The following is a 17,577-nucleotide window of genomic DNA, read 5'->3' as shown; positions in this document are numbered from 1 at the left end:
GCTTTTAGATTTTTGATCTTGATAAACATTGTCTTAAATGTCCTAACTTGCCCCAAGACTCCACTAGTTTTACTGTGTATGCTTTCAGTCTATAACTAGATGCTAAGCCGGCTGACGTGCAAACCAACATGTGCACTATTGGCATCCTTAAATAGTATGTTTGTGACATGCCTAAAAGCCTGAAAAATGAACCCTGACACAGTTATATCAATATAACATAATTCTGAGACAGTTCAGCTGCAAACTTCAATTCCATTGGCATAGTTCTGATACTTTTTTTTACTAGACAAAATTCCATAAGGTTTGGAATTCTGTATAACCTGTTCCAATAATTTTACTGTGTTTTTCTTTTAGCTGAGATGAGAAAAACTATTCCAGTGACTCATACCACTGATATGGGTAATAAATCAATGCATTTTCTAATAGTATATTCAACTGAATGCTGAATGGTTTTCTGTTCTGTGGTACATTCTGGTAATTTTATCAAGAATTGAGATCTTACTACTTGTCTAACAGCATCTAATACTTCTTTTCCAGCTCAAAGGTATATTCATAATTGAAGACAATGCATGTTCATTACTAAGGAACAAATCTGACTTTAGAACTGACGCATAATGATGCTTTGTGCAGGAGATCAATGAAGTACAGCTGCAAGGCTATCTAAAATACTTGTGTAACTGCTAGTGCTTGAGTGGGGCACAGCCTCCTGCCCTCCCAGTGCAGTGACGCTCCTTGCCTCAGAAGGAGACAGTGATCCAAGCCATGTCAAGGTAAACCAGTATTGTGAAGTGCAATTTCAAGGGCTGTGACTTAGAGTTGTTGCCACCAATACTCATCTCTTAAGAAGCGTGATGGTTTCATTACCATAGCAACTACTTAAAATCTGCTGCACTCCTATGCCTTAATGTCAGTGAAAGGCAGCTCCAAGTGCAGATGCTGTTGACCTGGAGGCTCCTGCTACTGTTGCTGCTGTGGGTCCTCTCCCAACCACACCAATGTCTTTGTGACTTGTGCAGACTGACTCCCACCCTTAAGATGGGTATGCCTGAAGGTGGTAGGTGCTGAGGGGAACACACTGTTCATGTACCCATCTCTTGCTTCTCACCCAGTAGTGAGCTGCCATGATCCATGGTCGTGTGCCTGCACCCCTCCCCTTGTGCAGCAGGGAGTGCCATCAGGTCAGGTCAGTAGCTTGGCAATGAAGGCAGGACGTTGAACTTTGAGCTCACTGCTAGGATCCTGTGAGCTTGAGATGGGCAGCAGTGAAGCCTGCTTCTGGCAGTGGCAGGATACAATGCAGGCAGAGGATTGCTGTGATCACACAAAAAAAGCATTGTTCAATTAGACTTCCTAGTATCTTAAAGTATAGGAGAAAATACTCCTGTTTGAAGAAGTGACTGTGTTAGATGTATTTAACCTAGAATTCTCTCTCCAGTTTGATTTGGAGAAGAATATTCCAGTTTTTCTAAACATTTACTCTTTGTGCCCTCCCAAATGACCAAGCTTTGGGATAGTGTTGATGTTTATACATTTTACACCTAAGTTTAAGGACATGAAATTCTGTATATTAATCGTATTTAAGCAACTGCAAATCAGTGTCTGCTGTTCAAAGCCAACAAAAGAGTTGAAGTTTTAAGTTCAGTGTGTATTGTATAGATATCTTACCAGAAGTTCAGCTGATGACAATTGTGCATAAAATGTTACTGATACTGTAAATTATTTTTAATAAAGAAAATTGTATCACAGTTCTTGTATGTCACCATGTATTTCGAATAGGAGGCATGGACTGATACTAACATGGCACTGGTAAGAATATATGAAGTTGGGGGGAGCAAGGAATTGTGCATTCATTGGATTTGCTCAGTAGGAGCATCTCTCTGATAGTTTCCGAAGTGTGCCTTACTGGTTTAGAAGGAAGCTTTCTGCATTAGCTGAGCTCTGGATATTCTGTCAGTCATTTGCCTTGGAATAATTTGTGTATTTTTCTTCAGGAAGATGTCTGCTCTCGTTTAGAATGTAGATCAGGCAGGCTCCTGGTTTGGGTTATGTTTTATGGCAGGCACTGGTAGGATCTGCAAAAATTGATGGGGGGTTTGTCTGACAGCTGTCCATCCTTTACACCTCCTTTTTAGACCCAGCATTAGACTTGTATCCACCACATCTGCTCAGTTATTTAAGACTTTGTTACCGTACCGATAGGAGAGGCACAAATACCACCTTCCCTAAGGTGGTGAGCGCCCACCTCCCGAGCGGTGGCGGTGCTGCTGGGAGACGAAGGCGATGCTGCAAGTGTGGTGGATCTGTAACACCGCAGCTGTGTCACGTTCTGTGCCGGCTGTAACTCGGGGCACATTTTAAGTCACAGGCACGGCCAGAACGCTGTTCTGTTTCAGACCGACTGAATACCAGGAGCTGGAGGCGGTGTCGGTAACCGTAGAGCTCTTTCCATTGCAGCTCAGCCCTGCTGTTCGCTCGCAGTTCCGCCTGCCCTTCGCTCCGAGCGTTCGGGGCTCGGCCCGTAGCGGCAGTGCCGGCAGCCCCGAGCTCGGCTCGCTGCGGGCCGAAGGCGGCTTCGGTTGTGGTAAATGATCGAGGCAGAGGGGCCCGCTTCGTTCCGCGCTTTTAACGCATGCAGCCCTGTTGTGAGCTGGTAGGGGAGCGCTTGCCGCCAGGCGCTTTGCTGCCGGCGGGAAGCCGCGCCGTGCCCTTCCCCGGGGCTGCTGCCGAGCTCCGGCCGCCGCCGCTCCGGGGCGCTGCGGGGAAGGCCGGGCCGGGCAGCGGGCGCTCCGCCGGGCGGGGCAAAAGTCCGCGCGGCTCCGACCGCTGGGGGAGAACGGGGCCGGCTCGGTGGTTCGTTTGCTGCGACGGTTATCGATTGCTGCCGGCGTCACGGCACGGCTCGCCTCTTCTCGTCTCTTTCCCTCACAGACGCGATGGCTTCTGGAGACCGCCACCAGCGGGCAGCCGCCAAGCCGGCCTTCGGCGAGGAGGAGGTGGCCGAGCTGGTGGACGAGGTGTTCGGATTAAAGGCGGTGTGGGTCGGGCCCCTGCCCAGCTATGACGATCAGAACTTCCACGTGAGAGTCTCGAGCGGAGGTGAGGCCGAAGGGGCCGAAGAATACGTCCTCAAAATCACCAACTCGGAAGACAGCCGGCAGCCCGCCCTCATCGAGGCGCAGACCCAGGCCATGGTGTTCCTCAGCACCCACGGCTTCCCTTCTGCCACGCCGCGGCCCACGAAGGACGGCAGCATCATGTCTCTGTGGGCAGGTGAGCGGCTCCAGGACCTCGCCTGGCGGGAATGCGAGCGCCTCGTCGCAGCGCAGGCGTCTGCCTCGCTTCTGGATCCTGCCCTCTTGCGCTGGCACAAACGTGGAGTAATGCTGGGCACCTGTGAGCGAGCCCAAGCAAGCTGCAGGAGGCGGGTGATTTCCCAGGCCCTGCAGCTCTGGCACTTCCTATAGATCCCAAGCTGTTGCACACCTCCCTTTCAGCTTTTGAGCTAGGATTTCTCGCATGAAGTAACTTTGGGGTGCATAGATACTGTGCTGAGAATGCCAGAGCCGAGGTCCATCAAATGCCCTGCACAGTGCAAAAAAGCCAGCAGAGATGCTGGACCTTGAGCAGAGTAAGAGCAGCAGTGCTGGTGTGAGATTTGTGCACTGCAGCAGGCACCTGTATGTGTGGTTTGAGGTACGGTGCAAGATGACTCGCTGCTGGTTTTACTAGAGGGAAGATGGTTGTTTTAGTAAGAACTACAAGTATAGGGAAGGGCGGGTTATCCTGCAACTGCTTTTTCAGTTAAATTGCCCCGATAGGTTCTCTGGGTCTATTCATTCAAAGTTGTTTTAGGTTGACAGTTTAGATGCAGCACTGATTGTAACCGTGACAAAATTGCACAGAAGGAGTCTCCAAAATTAAAGTAAATTTTGGCTATCGAAAGTAGAAGATCAAGTTGCAATGTAGCTGTTAGAGGATGGACACGGTCAGGTGTCAGGTGACTGCCTGTGGAAGTCCAAACTTCACATGCCAGCAGCCAAGCAAATTAAGGAGAGGAATAATCAACTCTGAAAACAATTTCCATATGATTTGAAAAAACAGACGTATCTGTGCACTTAAAAATAAAAATTAAAAAAATCAAAAAAGCCACATTGACTAAATCACGATATAAATGATTTGCCTGTCTGTGAACAGAATGGTGTAAAATACACTTCCAACCCATCTATGATCTGATGCCAGAATAAATTGCTTAAACTGTACTTGGAAAAAAATCTGTTAACACGTTGCTTTCATTTTCTGTAACTTCCATATAGAAGCTGGGATTCCTGAGGGCACCTACAGAGCTCTGTAGGTGAGGGACTGGAGGCACTGAGTGAAAGCTGCTGTGTGCAGGGTTAATTCCAAGCACAAGGACCAGGCATCCAGCACAGCATGCAGGTGTGGCAAGGTTGTATCACGTCCTGGTAAATCAAGTCTTTGAGATCGGTTTTATCAGCCACATCTGAGAGTGAAGAAACCGTTTGCCTCTTGCATTAACTAACACTCAGTAGAGTGTGCTGAAGTGACCGACTATCTCTGTTTGTCAGGTAGCGGATCTGGAAACAAAAAGTACATGGTCAGACTGCTGACTTATCTGCCGGGCACACCTGTGGCTAAAATTGCTGCACCTACTCAGCTTCTGTATGATATTGGTAAGCTAGCTGCCAGTTTGGATAAAGCTCTCACAGAGGTGAGTGAGTTCTTGCTGTTCTGGCTTTGCAGATTTCATTCACATTTCATTTCTCCTCTCTGTTTCTTACTGTTCTGTCAGCTTTCCTGATTTTAAAACAGAAGTTGGTGATTTCAGAGCTTAATTCAACTTTTGGATGCCACCCTCCATGCTGTAAAACCGGCTAAAATCTCGCCCCAAGTAACCTGATGAACCTGACCGCTCACTGCTTATAGCAGAGTCTCAGTGATCCTTTTGCAATGCATTTTTGTACCACAATAAGGGAGACAGCATTAATTCTTGCTCACACAGAAGTCACACCATTTGAAGCCTGGTAAATAAGGAGAGTGAAGCCTAGCTGCTTGAATCCAAGCACGCACAGTGGTTCCGAAGCATTAAATGCTTGTGTTGGGTACTGCTGGCCCTTCTTTTCTTCTGAACTCATTTTGGCTTGCTCTGTTCCTCCTGGCCATTAGAACAGTTACCATTCCTGCAGCAGTAGCAGTCATTTACTTTTCTGTAATGCCAGCTGTGTTAATGGAGAGAGATGTGTGATACTTCTCTTGGTTCCACTGCTTTCAGTCAAATAATCTTAATGCATAGGAGATTATTTCTGTACTCTGTAATTGTATGGGATAATAAACTGATAACTCATCCAGTAGTTAAGTTTGATACATAAAAGAATTCTTGCATTATTTATGGCCTTTCATTAACCTTTTCTTTTTGCGTTCTGGCTACTGCCTTCAGACAGTTATGAAATGTGAATTGCTAGCTTTACTAACCACATTCTGAAATTACAACGGTGTTTTTCCATTGGGAAAGATAACTTACTATTGCCTTTTAATAGTCTGGTCATGCTCTGATAATGTGATTAAAATAATTTATATGGGCCAGCTAGTCTCAAAAGATGCCTGTGACTTGTCCTGCAAGGAGGATTTAGTAGACAAGAAAGCAAATTTTGATGGAAAAGGCTCTTAAGCCATTAATATATGGATTATCATGTACCAAGATTTGTCATCTAAGGAAGAGAATACTACAGTTATTACCATCAAAACTTCTCAATGTCATTGACACCAAAACTAAAGCTAAGGCATTACATTTTCTGATGGCAGATGGGAATGTACAGCCTGTCTTCTGTCCAGTCAGTTTGCTTTGGCAGTAAGGCCGTGTGTTCTTTTGTGCACAAAATATCATTGCACCACTTCCTTTTTCTGGTGTCTTTTTTTGTTTGGACGTGTCTCACATCTTCTAGTGGAAATAAGCAGCTGTTGATGACTTGACAGCAACAAAGGCTCATGCAATTGTTGAGATCTCTGTTTTATTACCACATCTTTGTAGTTCTGTGTTGATTTGTGCAGGGAAAATTGCAGTGGTTGCTCACCAGATGGCATTCTACCTACCAACGTGGTTTTCTGTACAGCATTAGGGATCCTCCGTTGTGATTTTTGTTTTGGGCTTGGTGTTGTTCCTTACTTATACATAAGTTTCAGTTTTAACTATCATTTAGCTATCTTTAACTAACAGCCTTAATTCTAAACCCGAGTTTCTCTTTAAGAGGAGCCAACTGCTCATGAGAAGTGAGAAGCACACATGGGGCTGTTTGCTGGGGTCTCTGTGTAGTGTATGGATGTTTGAGAGCCTGTACACATTCTTATGAGAACAAAGCTCCATCTAGCAGCTCTGCCAAGCACTTCTGTCTTAATGACATTGCACATGCCAGATGATTCTCAGGCTCAACTCTTTAAATGCACAGAGTGCATATGTGGCAGTTTGTGTCGCTTCTGCTCCAGCAGCTTCTGTAGCACCAGCTACAGAATCCAGCTGTGCAACTGCAGCCTTGGCAAGGCCTCTGTGCAGCAGCATCCCTGTCGCTGCAGGAAGTCACCATTGATTTTAAGTGATTCAGTGACGAAGGGTTTAGGATAATCTATACTGGAAGAATGGAGAAAAAACATTTAGGTTTTATGGAGATATTGATAGGCTTGCCTATCTTCCTATTTACTGGAACAGGCTGCCCAAGGAGGTTGTGGATGCCCCATCCCTGGAGGCATTCAAGGCCAGGCTGGATGTGGCTCTGAGCAGCCTGGTCTACTGGTTGGTGACCCTGCACATAGCAAGGGGTTGAAACTAGATGAACACTGTGGTCCTTTTCAACCCAGGCCGTTCTATGATGAAATAATCCTTCAGATTCTACTTTTACTTGTTGGGATGAAGTATGGATTTTAATTTATGGCCTATTTTGTTCTCTTTCTGCAGGAATTCCATCATCCATCAGTAGGAAGTCTGCATCGACATCAGTTCATCTGGAACCTGGCAAACGTCCCTCTTCTGGATCAGTACATGGATGCCTTGGGCCAGAACGAGCACCGAGATGTTGTGCAGTGGGTCATCCAGCAGTTCAAAGAGAAAGTCACACCCAAGATAAGCAGTTTTCGAGCTTGTGAGTGTTTTATTCTCAATCACGTCGCAATTTGTTCCAGGAAACAGGCGCGGCAATGCACCTGGCTTATAGTTATTAAATGCCATTGCAGTCAATACCAACACAATGCAGTTATTAAAAACCATTACAATCAATACCAATATAATGCAGTTATTAAATACCGTTTCTCATTGTGCATTTAGGTATCAACCACGGGGACCTCAACGACCACAACATTCTGGTGGTTCCCGGCTCCCCTCACGGGGCGGCCCCGCAGTACCGGGTGTCGGGCGTGCTGGACTTCAGCGACATGAGCTACGGCTGCTACGTGTTCGAGGCGGCCATCACCATCATGTACATGATGGTGGAGAGCGCAGAGCCGCTCCACGTGGGCGGACACGTCCTGGCGGGCTTTGAGAGCGTGCTGCCGCTGACGGGCGCGGAGCGGGAGGCGCTGTTCCTGCTGGTGAGCGGCCGCTTCGCGCAGTCGCTGGTCATGGCGGCGCACACAGCGCTGCTGCACCCGGAGAACGCGGAGTATCTCATGGTCACGGCCAGGACGGGGTGGAGGCACCTGATGGACATGTATGCGCTGGGCCAGGAGGCAGTGGAGAAGATGTGGTTTGAGACGGCCGCAGTGTACATGAGGCGGCCCTGTGAGGTGGGGCTGCAATAGAATCATGGAATCATAGAATCACAAGGTTGGAAATGACCTGTAGGATCATCTAGTCCAACTGTCTTCTCATTACCACTGCTACCACAAACTAAACCAGATCTTGTAGCTCCTCAACCAGACTACTCTTGAACACTGCCAGGGACAGTGACTCCACCACCTCTCCGGGCAGCCATTCCAGTGTCTGACCACTCCCTGAGAGAAAAAGTTCTTCCTTACGTCTAACCTAAACCTCCTCTGGTAAAACTTGCAGCCATTTCCTCGGGTCCTGTTCGTTGCCTGGGAGAAGAGGCCAAACTCCTCTTCACCCCAACCTCCCTTCAGGAAGTTGTAGAGTGCAGTGAGGTCTCCCCTGAGCCTCCTCCAACCTAAACAATCCCAGCTCCCTCAGATGCTTCTAATAAAACTTGTGCTCCAGACCCCTCACCAGTTTCGTTGCCCTTCTCTGGATATGTTCCAGCGCCTCAATGTCTTTTTTGTAGTGAGGGGCCCAAAACTGAACACAATACTTGAGGTACAGCCTCAACAGAGCTGAGTAGAGGGGGATGATCGCCTCCCTGCTCCTACTGGCCACACTATTTCTAATGCAGGCCAGGATGCCATTGGCCCTCGTGGCCACCTGGGCACACTGTCGGCTCACGTTCAGCCGAGCATCAACCAACACCCCCCCAAGTCCCTTCCCATAAAGATGGCGGAGCGCTGCGCTGCGCGGTCCTTCCACCGAGTGGCGCGCAAGGGGCCGAGGCGGGCGCGGTCACGTGTTAGGGCTGGGGGAGGCAGCGCGCAGGCGCGGCGGCCATTTCCGACGCCGCGGTGCAGCTGTGGGACGGGCTGTAACGGCCGGTGCTTCTCGCCGGCCGCACCTCAGCGCCCCTTCGGCACATCGCGCGTTCCCCGGCACGCTGTGAGTGAGCGAGGGAAGGAGGGAGTGAGAGCAGGGGGAGTGGGGCGGGCGGTGAGGCCTTCGTTCCGCCTCTGTTGCTGTGAGGGATGACTCCGCACTCTGGGCCTGGAGCGCCCCGGGCTACAGGCGGGGGTCGGGCGGGTTTCTCTGGGCTGGGGGCCGTGTGGGGACCGCCCGCCTCGCCTTAACGCGCTGTAATGTTTTGCAGGCCCGCTGCCCTGTCGCTCCAGCACCATGGTGAGTGGGCGCGATGCGGGGCTGCGGGCGGGGGGCGGCGGGCGGCGGGCGAGGCGGTACCGGCAGTGCCCACCTGGACGGGGCCGTTCTGAGCTCTGCTCCTCTTGGGGTGCTGTGCTCCGGCAGAGGGTGACAGTACTTAACGAGCTGTTGCTTCTTGCAGTCTCGAAGATATGACTCCAGAACCACTATATTTTCTCCAGAAGGTACTTTTTGACCCTACATCGCTAATTGAACGGCACGCCTTCCATTCCGCTTCTCAAACGTAACGCTGGTCAGCACAGGGCCGGTTGGTTGGGGGCACTGTGTGTCCTTCCCTATATGAGTTCTTATTTATTTATTTTATTCTTTACTGTGAGAGTGGTGAGGTGCTGAAACAGCTGCCCAGAGAGGCTGTGGATGCCCCATCCCTGGAGGTGTTCAAGGCCAGGTTGGATGGGGCCCTGGGCAGCCTGGTCTGGTATTAAATGTGGAGGTTGGTGGCCCTGCATGTGGCAATGGGTTGGAGATTCGTGATCCGTGAGGTCCCTTCCAGCCCGGGTCATTCTGTGATTCTGTGTGAGTTGCACAAACCACATTCACCTGTCACAGTAGCTTTGTGTACAGCAGAGTACCAAAGTGAAGGCTTTTCAGTTCTTGTAATCAGGTGTTGGTGTGACCATATTCACATCTGTATATTTACACCAAATTCCACTACTATTTTTTTTTAAGTACCTTAATAAATCATCACCCTTACCTTTACTTTGAGTGTGGATGGGTTTTATTAATATTTTGTTACTGTTGCTGCTGCTGTGATCTTGTAACACCAGCACTTGCAAGTCATTTTTTTCTTGAGACAAACTGCCCAGTATAAATGATTCAGGTTTTTTTTTAAAACCCATTTTGTCTCTTCTGAAGTAGATCTGCTCTTTAGATTATTTTTCCTTCACACTAACTATGCCCAAGATTACCTTATCAAATCTGCGTACTTCTGATTCCATCCTCTGTTTCAAAAAACTCACTTTCTGGCCCCAGCCTGAGGAACTAGTCCTAAATTGCAAAACAGGCATGTGTGTAATTCTTGCAAATTCACCTTTCCTCATATGTGTTCTCATGCACTGCTGCCTTATTGCAATTTAACTCGTTTCCTAGGCCGTCTGTACCAGGTGGAGTACGCCATGGAGGCGATTGGACACGCAGGTACTTGCTTGGGCATCCTGGCCAACGACGGCGTTCTGCTGGCTGCAGAGAGGCGCAACATTCATAAGCTGCTCGATGAAGTTTTCTTCTCAGAAAAAATCTACAGACTGAATGAGTAAGTTGAAATGCTGGTTGGATGTCTGCTGATGCTACCTGTGATGAAGTATTGTTGTTACTCAAACATTTTAGCGTTCAACCTGGATTTATTTTGTTTGGAGGGTTTGTATTAATTTTATGCAGCATTCTGGACATGCATGACTGTTTTGTTATTATTTGCTTCAGTGCTTCTTCTGAAGAAGCATCACATTTTTATTTCCGAAGAGAATTTCCTAGGTGCAATAACCTGTTGTTACTTACCCATGCAAGGTAATGTTATTGCATCGCTATTAAACTGGGAGTTTTTGGTTTACAAAGTAACAAGAGGAGGGAAATACAGAATGCACAAATTTGAGCACTGAATCACAGAATGGCCTGGGTTGGAAGGGACCTCAAGGATCATTACTAGAGACTTGCAAAGGTGATTCCTGTCTAGAAGAAGGGCTGTAAAGAGGATCTGGGGAACTACAGGCCTGTCAGCCCCACCTCAGTAGCAGGGAAAGTTATGGAGCAAATCATCTTGGGTGAGATCACACAGCACGTGCGTGGCGTCCAGGCAGGGGATCAGGCCCAGCCAGCACGGGTTCATGAAAGGCAGGTCGTGCTTGACCAATCTCATCTCCTTCTACAGCTGGGTGACCAGTCTGGTAGATGAGGGAAAGGCTGTTGATGTAGTATACCTAGATTTCAGCAAAGCCTTTGATATGGTCTCTTGCAGGCTTCTTCTGGGGAAACAGGCTGCCCGTAGCCTGGACAGCTATATTCTTTGGATAAGGAAGTGGCTAGAGGGCCATGGCCAACAGGTAGTGGTTAATGGAGTAAAGTCCAGCTGGTGACCTGTTACGAGTAGTGTCCCCCAGGGGTCAGTACTGGGGCCCATCTTGTTTAATATCTTGTTGTTGATCTAGATGAGGGGATTGAGTATATCATCAGTAAGTTTGCAGATGACACCAAGTTGGGAGGTGGTGTGGATCTGCCTGAGGGTAGGGAGGCACTGCAGAGGGATCTAGATAAGTTGGATCGCTGGGCTGAGGTGAATGGGATGAGGTTCAACAAGGCCAAGGATCAAGTCCTGCACTTTGGCCTCAATAATCCCATGCTGCAGCACTGTGGGCTTGGGGATGAGTGGCTGGATGATGCTACCAGGAAAGAGGAAAGGGACCTGGGGATGTTGATTGATGCTTGGCTGAACATGAGCCGACAGTGTGCCCAGGTGGCCACGAGGGCCAACGGCGTCCTGGCCTGCATTAGAAATAGTGTGGCCAACAGGAGCAGGGAGTCGATCATCCCCCTCTACTCAGAACTGGTGAGGCCACACCTCAAGTATTGTGTTCAGTTTTGGGCCCTTCACTACAGGAAAGATGTTGAGGCCCTGGAACGTGTCCAGAGAAGCAACGAAACTGGTGAGGGGTCTGGAGCACAAGTTTTATGAGGAACGGCTGAGGGAGCTGGGATTGTTTAGTCTGGAGAAGAGGAGGCTCAGGGGAGACTTTATTGCACTGTAGGACTTCCTGAAGGGAGGTTGTGATGAGGAGGGCTTTGGCTTCTTTTCCCAGGCAACAGACAGGACCCGAGGAAATGGCTGCAAGTTTTACCAGAGGAGGTTTAGGTTAGACGTATGGAAGAACTTTTTCTCTCAGGGAGTGGTCAGACACTGGAATGGCTGCCCGGAGAGGTGGTGGAGTCACTGTCCCTGGCAGTGTTCAAGAGGAATCTGGTTGAGGAGCTACAAGATCTGGTTTAGTGCTTGTGGTAGCAATGGTAGTGGGAGGACAGTTGGACTAGATGATCTTACAGGTCGTTTTCAACCTTGCAATTCTATGATTCTGTAAATTTCCAACCCCCCTGCCACATGCAGTGCCATCAACCTCCCCACTTAATACCAGCCCAGGCTGCTCAGGGCCTCATCCAACGTGGCCTTGAACACCTCCAGGGATGGGGCATCCACAACCTCTCTGGGCAGCTGTTCCAGCACCTCACCACTCTCTCTGTAAAGAATTTCCCCCTGACATTCAACCTCTTCCCTCACTCAACTTAAAACCATTTCCCCATGTCCTGCAGTTATCAACCCTTTCCAAGAGTTGATTCCCCTCCTTTTTGTAGGCTCCCTTTAGGTACTGAAAGGCAGCAATGAGGTCACCCCGCAGCCTTCTTTTCTCCAGGCTGAACCAGCCCAGCTCCCTCAGCCTGTCTTCGTAATGGAGGTGCTCCAGTCCCCTGACCATCTTTGTGGCCTCCTCTGGACCCTCTCCAGCAGCTCCCTGTCTTTCTTATACTGGGGGCTCCAGATCTGGATGCAGTACTGCAAATGAGGTCTCACAAGAGCAGAGTAGAGGGAGACAATCACCTCCCTGTTCCTGCTGGCCACCCCTCTTCTGATGGAGCCCAGGATACCATTTGCTTTTCAAGCTGCAAGAGCACACTGCTGGCTCAGCATTCCCTTTTAAGTCTTTTTTTTTTTTCCTTGTGTGTTTCAATGAGACTGAAACAAATTGGATAAAACCTGCTTCAGCTTTCTTTGCCACGGTTGTAGCAGAGATGCTTATCTCACTGCTTTGACCTTTTTAGCTTCCCCAGAAGTTCGGTGTTATGCTGTCTTGCCTGTAGGGAAGGTGGAGTTTAAACCTTGCTGTAAGATGCATTGTGAAACATAAGTAGGTTTTCATCTGTCAATCTCCCATTCTGTGTTATCCTGAAAGTAGCTGGAACTGTAGGAAGTACTGGATTTTCAAGGTGATGTAAAATGTGCGCTGGAGTGGCTGCCTAGGCCAGCTGTTATGAGAAATTGTTAAGATATAAAAGTGTGCATTATTGTCTGTGTACTGAAAGTTCTATAGCAGTATGAGATTTGACAAAGATCTGCTAAATTAAGAGCTAATGAAACAAAACAAAGATGAATTTTCAGCTAAAGCAGTTACTTTTCTAATGGCTGATATCAGTAAGTTACATTCATATGAATGCAATGTGAGTCAGCAGATTGCACTGAGGGTCCATATGGGTTCTGACATGGCTGGTCAGTGGCCTCTACGTGGGTCCTGCTGTGTAGCCAGTGCTTCTTGTGGAGGTGTCAGCACTGTTAATTGTTTTGGTATGGTCCTCAGAACCATGTCAGTGATGTACTGAGCTGCTCATTTCCTGCTGTCTGCCTCTGCTCTTGCAATATGGTTATGTCAGACTTAGGATGTACTCTAGATGCAGGATCAATCTTTTCTACCCAGCAGCTGAGTAGTTTTGATCATAGAAGCCCAGCAGTAGGCATTGTGTTTGAAGTGTTGTATGAAGATGTGACTATTTCTTGGGGACTGATAGGAATCCAATTCATATGTTCATTTTGCAGAGATATGGCTTGCAGTGTTGCAGGAATAACTTCAGATGCCAATGTTCTAACAAATGAGCTGAGACTGATTGCACAGAGGTAAGTTGGCTGCTCGTTATGGGGGTTTGCTTAATTCTGAGGTTGGATTCAGTCTATGTATTAAATCAATATGAACATGCACAAGTAGTTGTTTGTTTGTTTTTTTAAAGCCTCTTTGATCTGTTTTATTTTAACTTGTTCTTTTGTTAAATGTGGGAGCAGGATACTGTCAACAAAAGATTTTGAGAGCTCTTGTCTTTCATGCTATAGGTATTTGTTACAATATCAAGAGCCCATTCCTTGTGAGCAATTGGTAACTGCACTGTGTGATATCAAGCAGGCTTACACACAGTTTGGAGGTAAGGAAGTGTGAATGAACCATAGTGTTTTTAAGTGTCTAAAGAAAGATTCTCTTAGGTAATTTGAAGCATCCAAGTCTCTGAAGGGTTTAAAGGTATTCTTCTGTAACAAGTTACACCAAGAAATAGTCACTGAGGAATTGATAGCTGAGGCTCAGGCCCATTGCTTATAATGCTTTGAGTGCTCTAGGGTTTGGTGAATGCCTTCAGAAAGAAGCAGGGTATCAATACTGTAACACTTGAAAAAATAGTATTTCTGTGGATCAAATAACATATTAGAAAATGATGTTGTGAGGAGTGTTCTTCAGTAAATGAATGGATGATTCTGGTATTTTGTATATGGGCATTGTGAAAGGATGACCTTTTAATATACTTGTGTTTGATTGACTCTTAGAAGTTAAATGCTTGAATAACCACTACGTAGTTAAATGCTGAGGTTTGATTTGAAGTCCTGGAGTGATAAATTCCAATTTTTGGAGACGGAGATAAGCTGCTGCTGGGGTTAAATGAAAGCAATCTCTGCTAGTTCTCCCTGCCTCCCATCCCCCAGCACTTAGGGACAAACGCTGTAATGCTTATCTCAAGTAACAGAAGTGCAGAACAGTCTGTTAAATCCTACTTCACAGGAATGGATTTGACAAAGGAAATCAAAGAAAGTAATTGTCACTATGACCAATCTTGTTCCTGAATTTAGGTTACTAATGGCCTGCTTTCCAACAGGAAAACGTCCTTTTGGTGTTTCATTGCTGTATATCGGTTGGGATAAGCATTATGGATTTCAGCTGTATCAAAGTGATCCCAGTGGGAATTATGGAGGATGGAAAGCTACGTGCATTGGCAATAACAGTGCTGTAAGTTCTTTCTACTTTTCTCTCTCAAAAAGTAAAGCAAACTAAAGAAAAACTATGTAAATGACACTGTAGTAATTAAGCTGAGTTGTTGATTGTGAGTGCAGAGCAGAAATGGATAACTGTAGAAACACAGTTCCTCATGTTCTGATATTATCTGGCAAAAAAAATAGTTTGATTGCCCAATGATACCATTTAAATTTCTGTGGAATTCATAGGCAGCTGTGTCAATGCTGAAACAAGACTACAAAGAAGGCGAAATGACCTTAAAGACTGCACTCGCATTAGCCATTAAGGTTCTAAATAAGACCATGGATGTCAGCAAACTTTCTGCAGAGAAAGGTAAGCAGTTCTCTAGTTCTGGATGACTTATAAATATATAAATGTATTAAAAATAGAGAGTGTGTTGAGAATTTTTTATACTTCAGCTGTGGTTTATTGGATTTTAGGGCTTATGTAAGAAAATAATTTTGATGATCCTCATTAACTTTGCTAAGTGACATGCAGTTGCCTTGGATGAGGATGATCTTTGGCCAGCTCCAGGTGCTTAACCATGGTTTGGCTAGGCCTCGGTGCAGCAGCAGAAGTGGTTCTGTGCCTGGTGGAAGAACCGCTGGAGAGCTGTGAATGAACTGCTGCAGAACAGGGCTGCTGCAGAAAAAGACTGCTGCCACGGCTTGCCAATCAGGCAGTTTTTTAGATGGAGGCAGGACAAGAACCCTCTGCTTCATTGTCAGGTGTAACAACTTGACCTTTCTGATGATTTTCTTTCAAAAGGACGGTATGTAATGCCACTGTCTGTTCCCTGTGTTTCAGTTGAAATTGCAACGCTGACAAGAGAGAATGGAAAAACAGTAATAAGGGTTCTGAAGCAAAAGGAGGTGGAGCAGTTGATAAAACAGCATGAGGAGGAAGAAGCAAAAGCTGAACGTGAAAAGAAGGAAAAAGAGCAAAAAGAGAAGGATAAATAGAATTTCAGGTCAAGTGTTCTGAAAATAGCATAGGACCTGCTTCAGTTAAAGGTAATCTGGTTTTCTGTTTTGTAGAAGCCTACAAATATGCCATGGGAGAACACAGAATTACTTCTGCTGAATCAGGTCCTTAATCATCATCAAGATAATTAGTTTTCTGTTCCTTATATTGACCAATAATTGCTTTAATTCTTGAACACCCTTTCTTTCATCTATTTTTTATTATGGAATAAAATTAAAGAAGAATAGTGATGAGTGTCTTTATTTCCTCAGTAATGCCTGTCTATGTGCTGTCCTTGAGGGAACCGATTGCTTTAAAACATAACAACGTGGTTTATGCCAGTTGTAGGCTGTGTGTGTGAATTGCAAGGCAGGAGGGTGCCTTTTCAAGTAGTGAAGGGGGCTTCAAGGTCTGGAATAGTTTGTGGTCATTTCACAAACAACAAAATAGAATGTACTGGCATGCCAAGTTTCAATTTTGGCCAGCTTCCTTCTGTAGCAGGCTGTATCAAACCCATGGTCATGCAAGCAGTAATGTGTTAATCATGCCCTGTAGCAAATGTGTTCCATTTAGCATAACCTTGAATGAGTGCCTGCTTTCTAAGAAATCAATCATACTATGTGCACACAAATTAGGAAGACGTTTTATAAAGGCCACATTAAAATGATGCACTATCTTGTCTGAATGCAAACAGTTAAAGAAAATAGTGTGCAGTTCTGAAGCTACATTGATTATTCTACATTTTATCCTGAAAGGCTCTAGGCATGTTTTATATTCTGTAGCTTAGTGTCACTTACACTTCCCCAAAGAATTCAATTCCCTTGTCTGTCAAACAACAGTGTAGAAAGCAAAGTAGTGAACCACATGAGAATCACAGTACTTGTACATGAATTAGAAATCAGAATAATTTCTGTTTGGTTTGTCCCTATGCTGAATGCAAAATAATGAAGATCTAGTTCCAAAAAAAGCAACGCAAAGTTTGCAGAGGAAATGCAAACAAGTAACTGATAATTCTTTTATGCTCTTTCAGTTGTATTATAAAAAAAAAAAAAAAAAAAAAAAAGCAGGATGAGAAGCACTCTTGATTAACATTCTTAATTGAGAGGTCCTATCTGCTGAAATTCAAACTGTGGGGATGATGATTCAGCCTCACTACTGACTGGATTTTGTGGGAATGTGTACAGGCTTTTTGCCTTTCACTGTGAAAGATATCGGATGTTTGCAGGATTTAATAAGACTTTAAGGAACCAGAGTGAATCCATACTGTGTATCCTATTTTTAACCAACCCCAGAAATTTTTGGCTGGTAAAATATACATTGCCATCATCAGTCTCAACAAAACCCTTTTGTTTTTTTTTGTCTCATTGCTCTAAGATTCAGTGTTGAGAACAGAGGAAGGAGTCTGGATTCAGGTGTCTGTACTACAGCTTGTGTGGATGTACTGCATTCATGTTGGCCACAGCTGTTTGTGTAGTGAGGTAAGGGTGATGTGGTTCTATGCAGCCACAGGACTTGCTTATGAATTTTCCAAGTCTCAGTGCAGAGCAATTGTTTCAATTGCTTTAATCTTCTGTAATTAGTACTTTGTCAGTATTCAAGTTTTGTAGCTAATAAGGTTAGACTGAGTTTTTTTGCACCTTGTGCAATACTAGACCTTTTCTTTTAGGTCATAACCTAGGAATGATAGTGTAAAAAGTCCTGAATAGTTGCAGCCAACATGCAGTAAGATTTAATCTCCATAACAAAGGATTGTATAAATACCTCAAGCTCCATTTATGTGTAGAGAATTTAGCATGCAGTGTTCTTATATTTCATTAAAGGTATCAG

The 17,577-nt window shown here is 45.9% G+C and overlaps 2 protein-coding genes across 5 annotated transcripts; both read left to right on the top strand.

Moving 5' to 3' along the window:
- The first annotated feature begins 2,429 nt into the window (after positions 1–2,429).
- Positions 2,430–8,226, top strand: HYKK (hydroxylysine kinase). Of its 2 annotated transcripts, none has more exons than XM_085234342.1 (5): positions 2,430–2,581; positions 2,929–3,270; positions 4,587–4,729; positions 6,965–7,148; positions 7,331–8,226. In XM_085234342.1, the coding sequence occupies exons 2-5, from the start codon at positions 2,934–2,936 to the stop codon at positions 7,801–7,803; spliced, it is 1,137 nt and encodes a 378-aa protein (XP_085090468.1). In that variant the 5' UTR covers positions 2,430–2,581; positions 2,929–2,933; the 3' UTR covers positions 7,804–8,226. The 2 variants fall into 2 exon arrangements, with proteins under 2 accessions (XP_085090468.1, XP_010715644.1); XM_010717342.4 differs by having other exon boundaries at positions 2,495–2,650.
- Positions 8,227–8,549: 323 nt separating this feature from the next.
- On the top strand, positions 8,550–15,997 carry PSMA4 (proteasome 20S subunit alpha 4). 3 transcript variants are annotated; one of them, XM_085234343.1, is made up of 9 exons: positions 8,550–8,704; positions 8,913–8,941; positions 9,105–9,147; positions 10,073–10,235; positions 13,554–13,631; positions 13,842–13,930; positions 14,651–14,781; positions 14,997–15,120; positions 15,595–15,997. In XM_085234343.1, exons 2-9 carry the CDS (start codon positions 8,939–8,941, stop codon positions 15,747–15,749), a joined length of 786 nt encoding a protein of 261 aa, XP_085090469.1. In that variant the 5' UTR covers positions 8,550–8,704; positions 8,913–8,938; the 3' UTR covers positions 15,750–15,997. The 3 variants fall into 3 exon arrangements, with proteins under 3 accessions (XP_085090469.1, XP_010715646.1, XP_085090470.1); XM_010717344.4 differs by lacking the exons at positions 8,550–8,704; positions 8,913–8,941 and having other exon boundaries at positions 9,105–9,230; XM_085234344.1 differs by lacking the exons at positions 8,550–8,704; positions 8,913–8,941; positions 9,105–9,147 and adding an exon at positions 9,195–9,215.
- Positions 15,998–17,577: the final 1,580 nt, after the last annotated feature.

This window comes from Meleagris gallopavo, chromosome 12, assembly GCF_905368555.1.
Source record: "Meleagris gallopavo chromosome 12, MGAL_WU_HG_1.1, whole genome shotgun sequence".
NCBI lineage: Eukaryota > Metazoa > Chordata > Aves > Galliformes > Phasianidae > Meleagris > Meleagris gallopavo.
The sequence above is the reverse complement of the archived record's forward strand: the minus strand, read 5'-3'. Positions and strand labels throughout refer to the sequence as shown.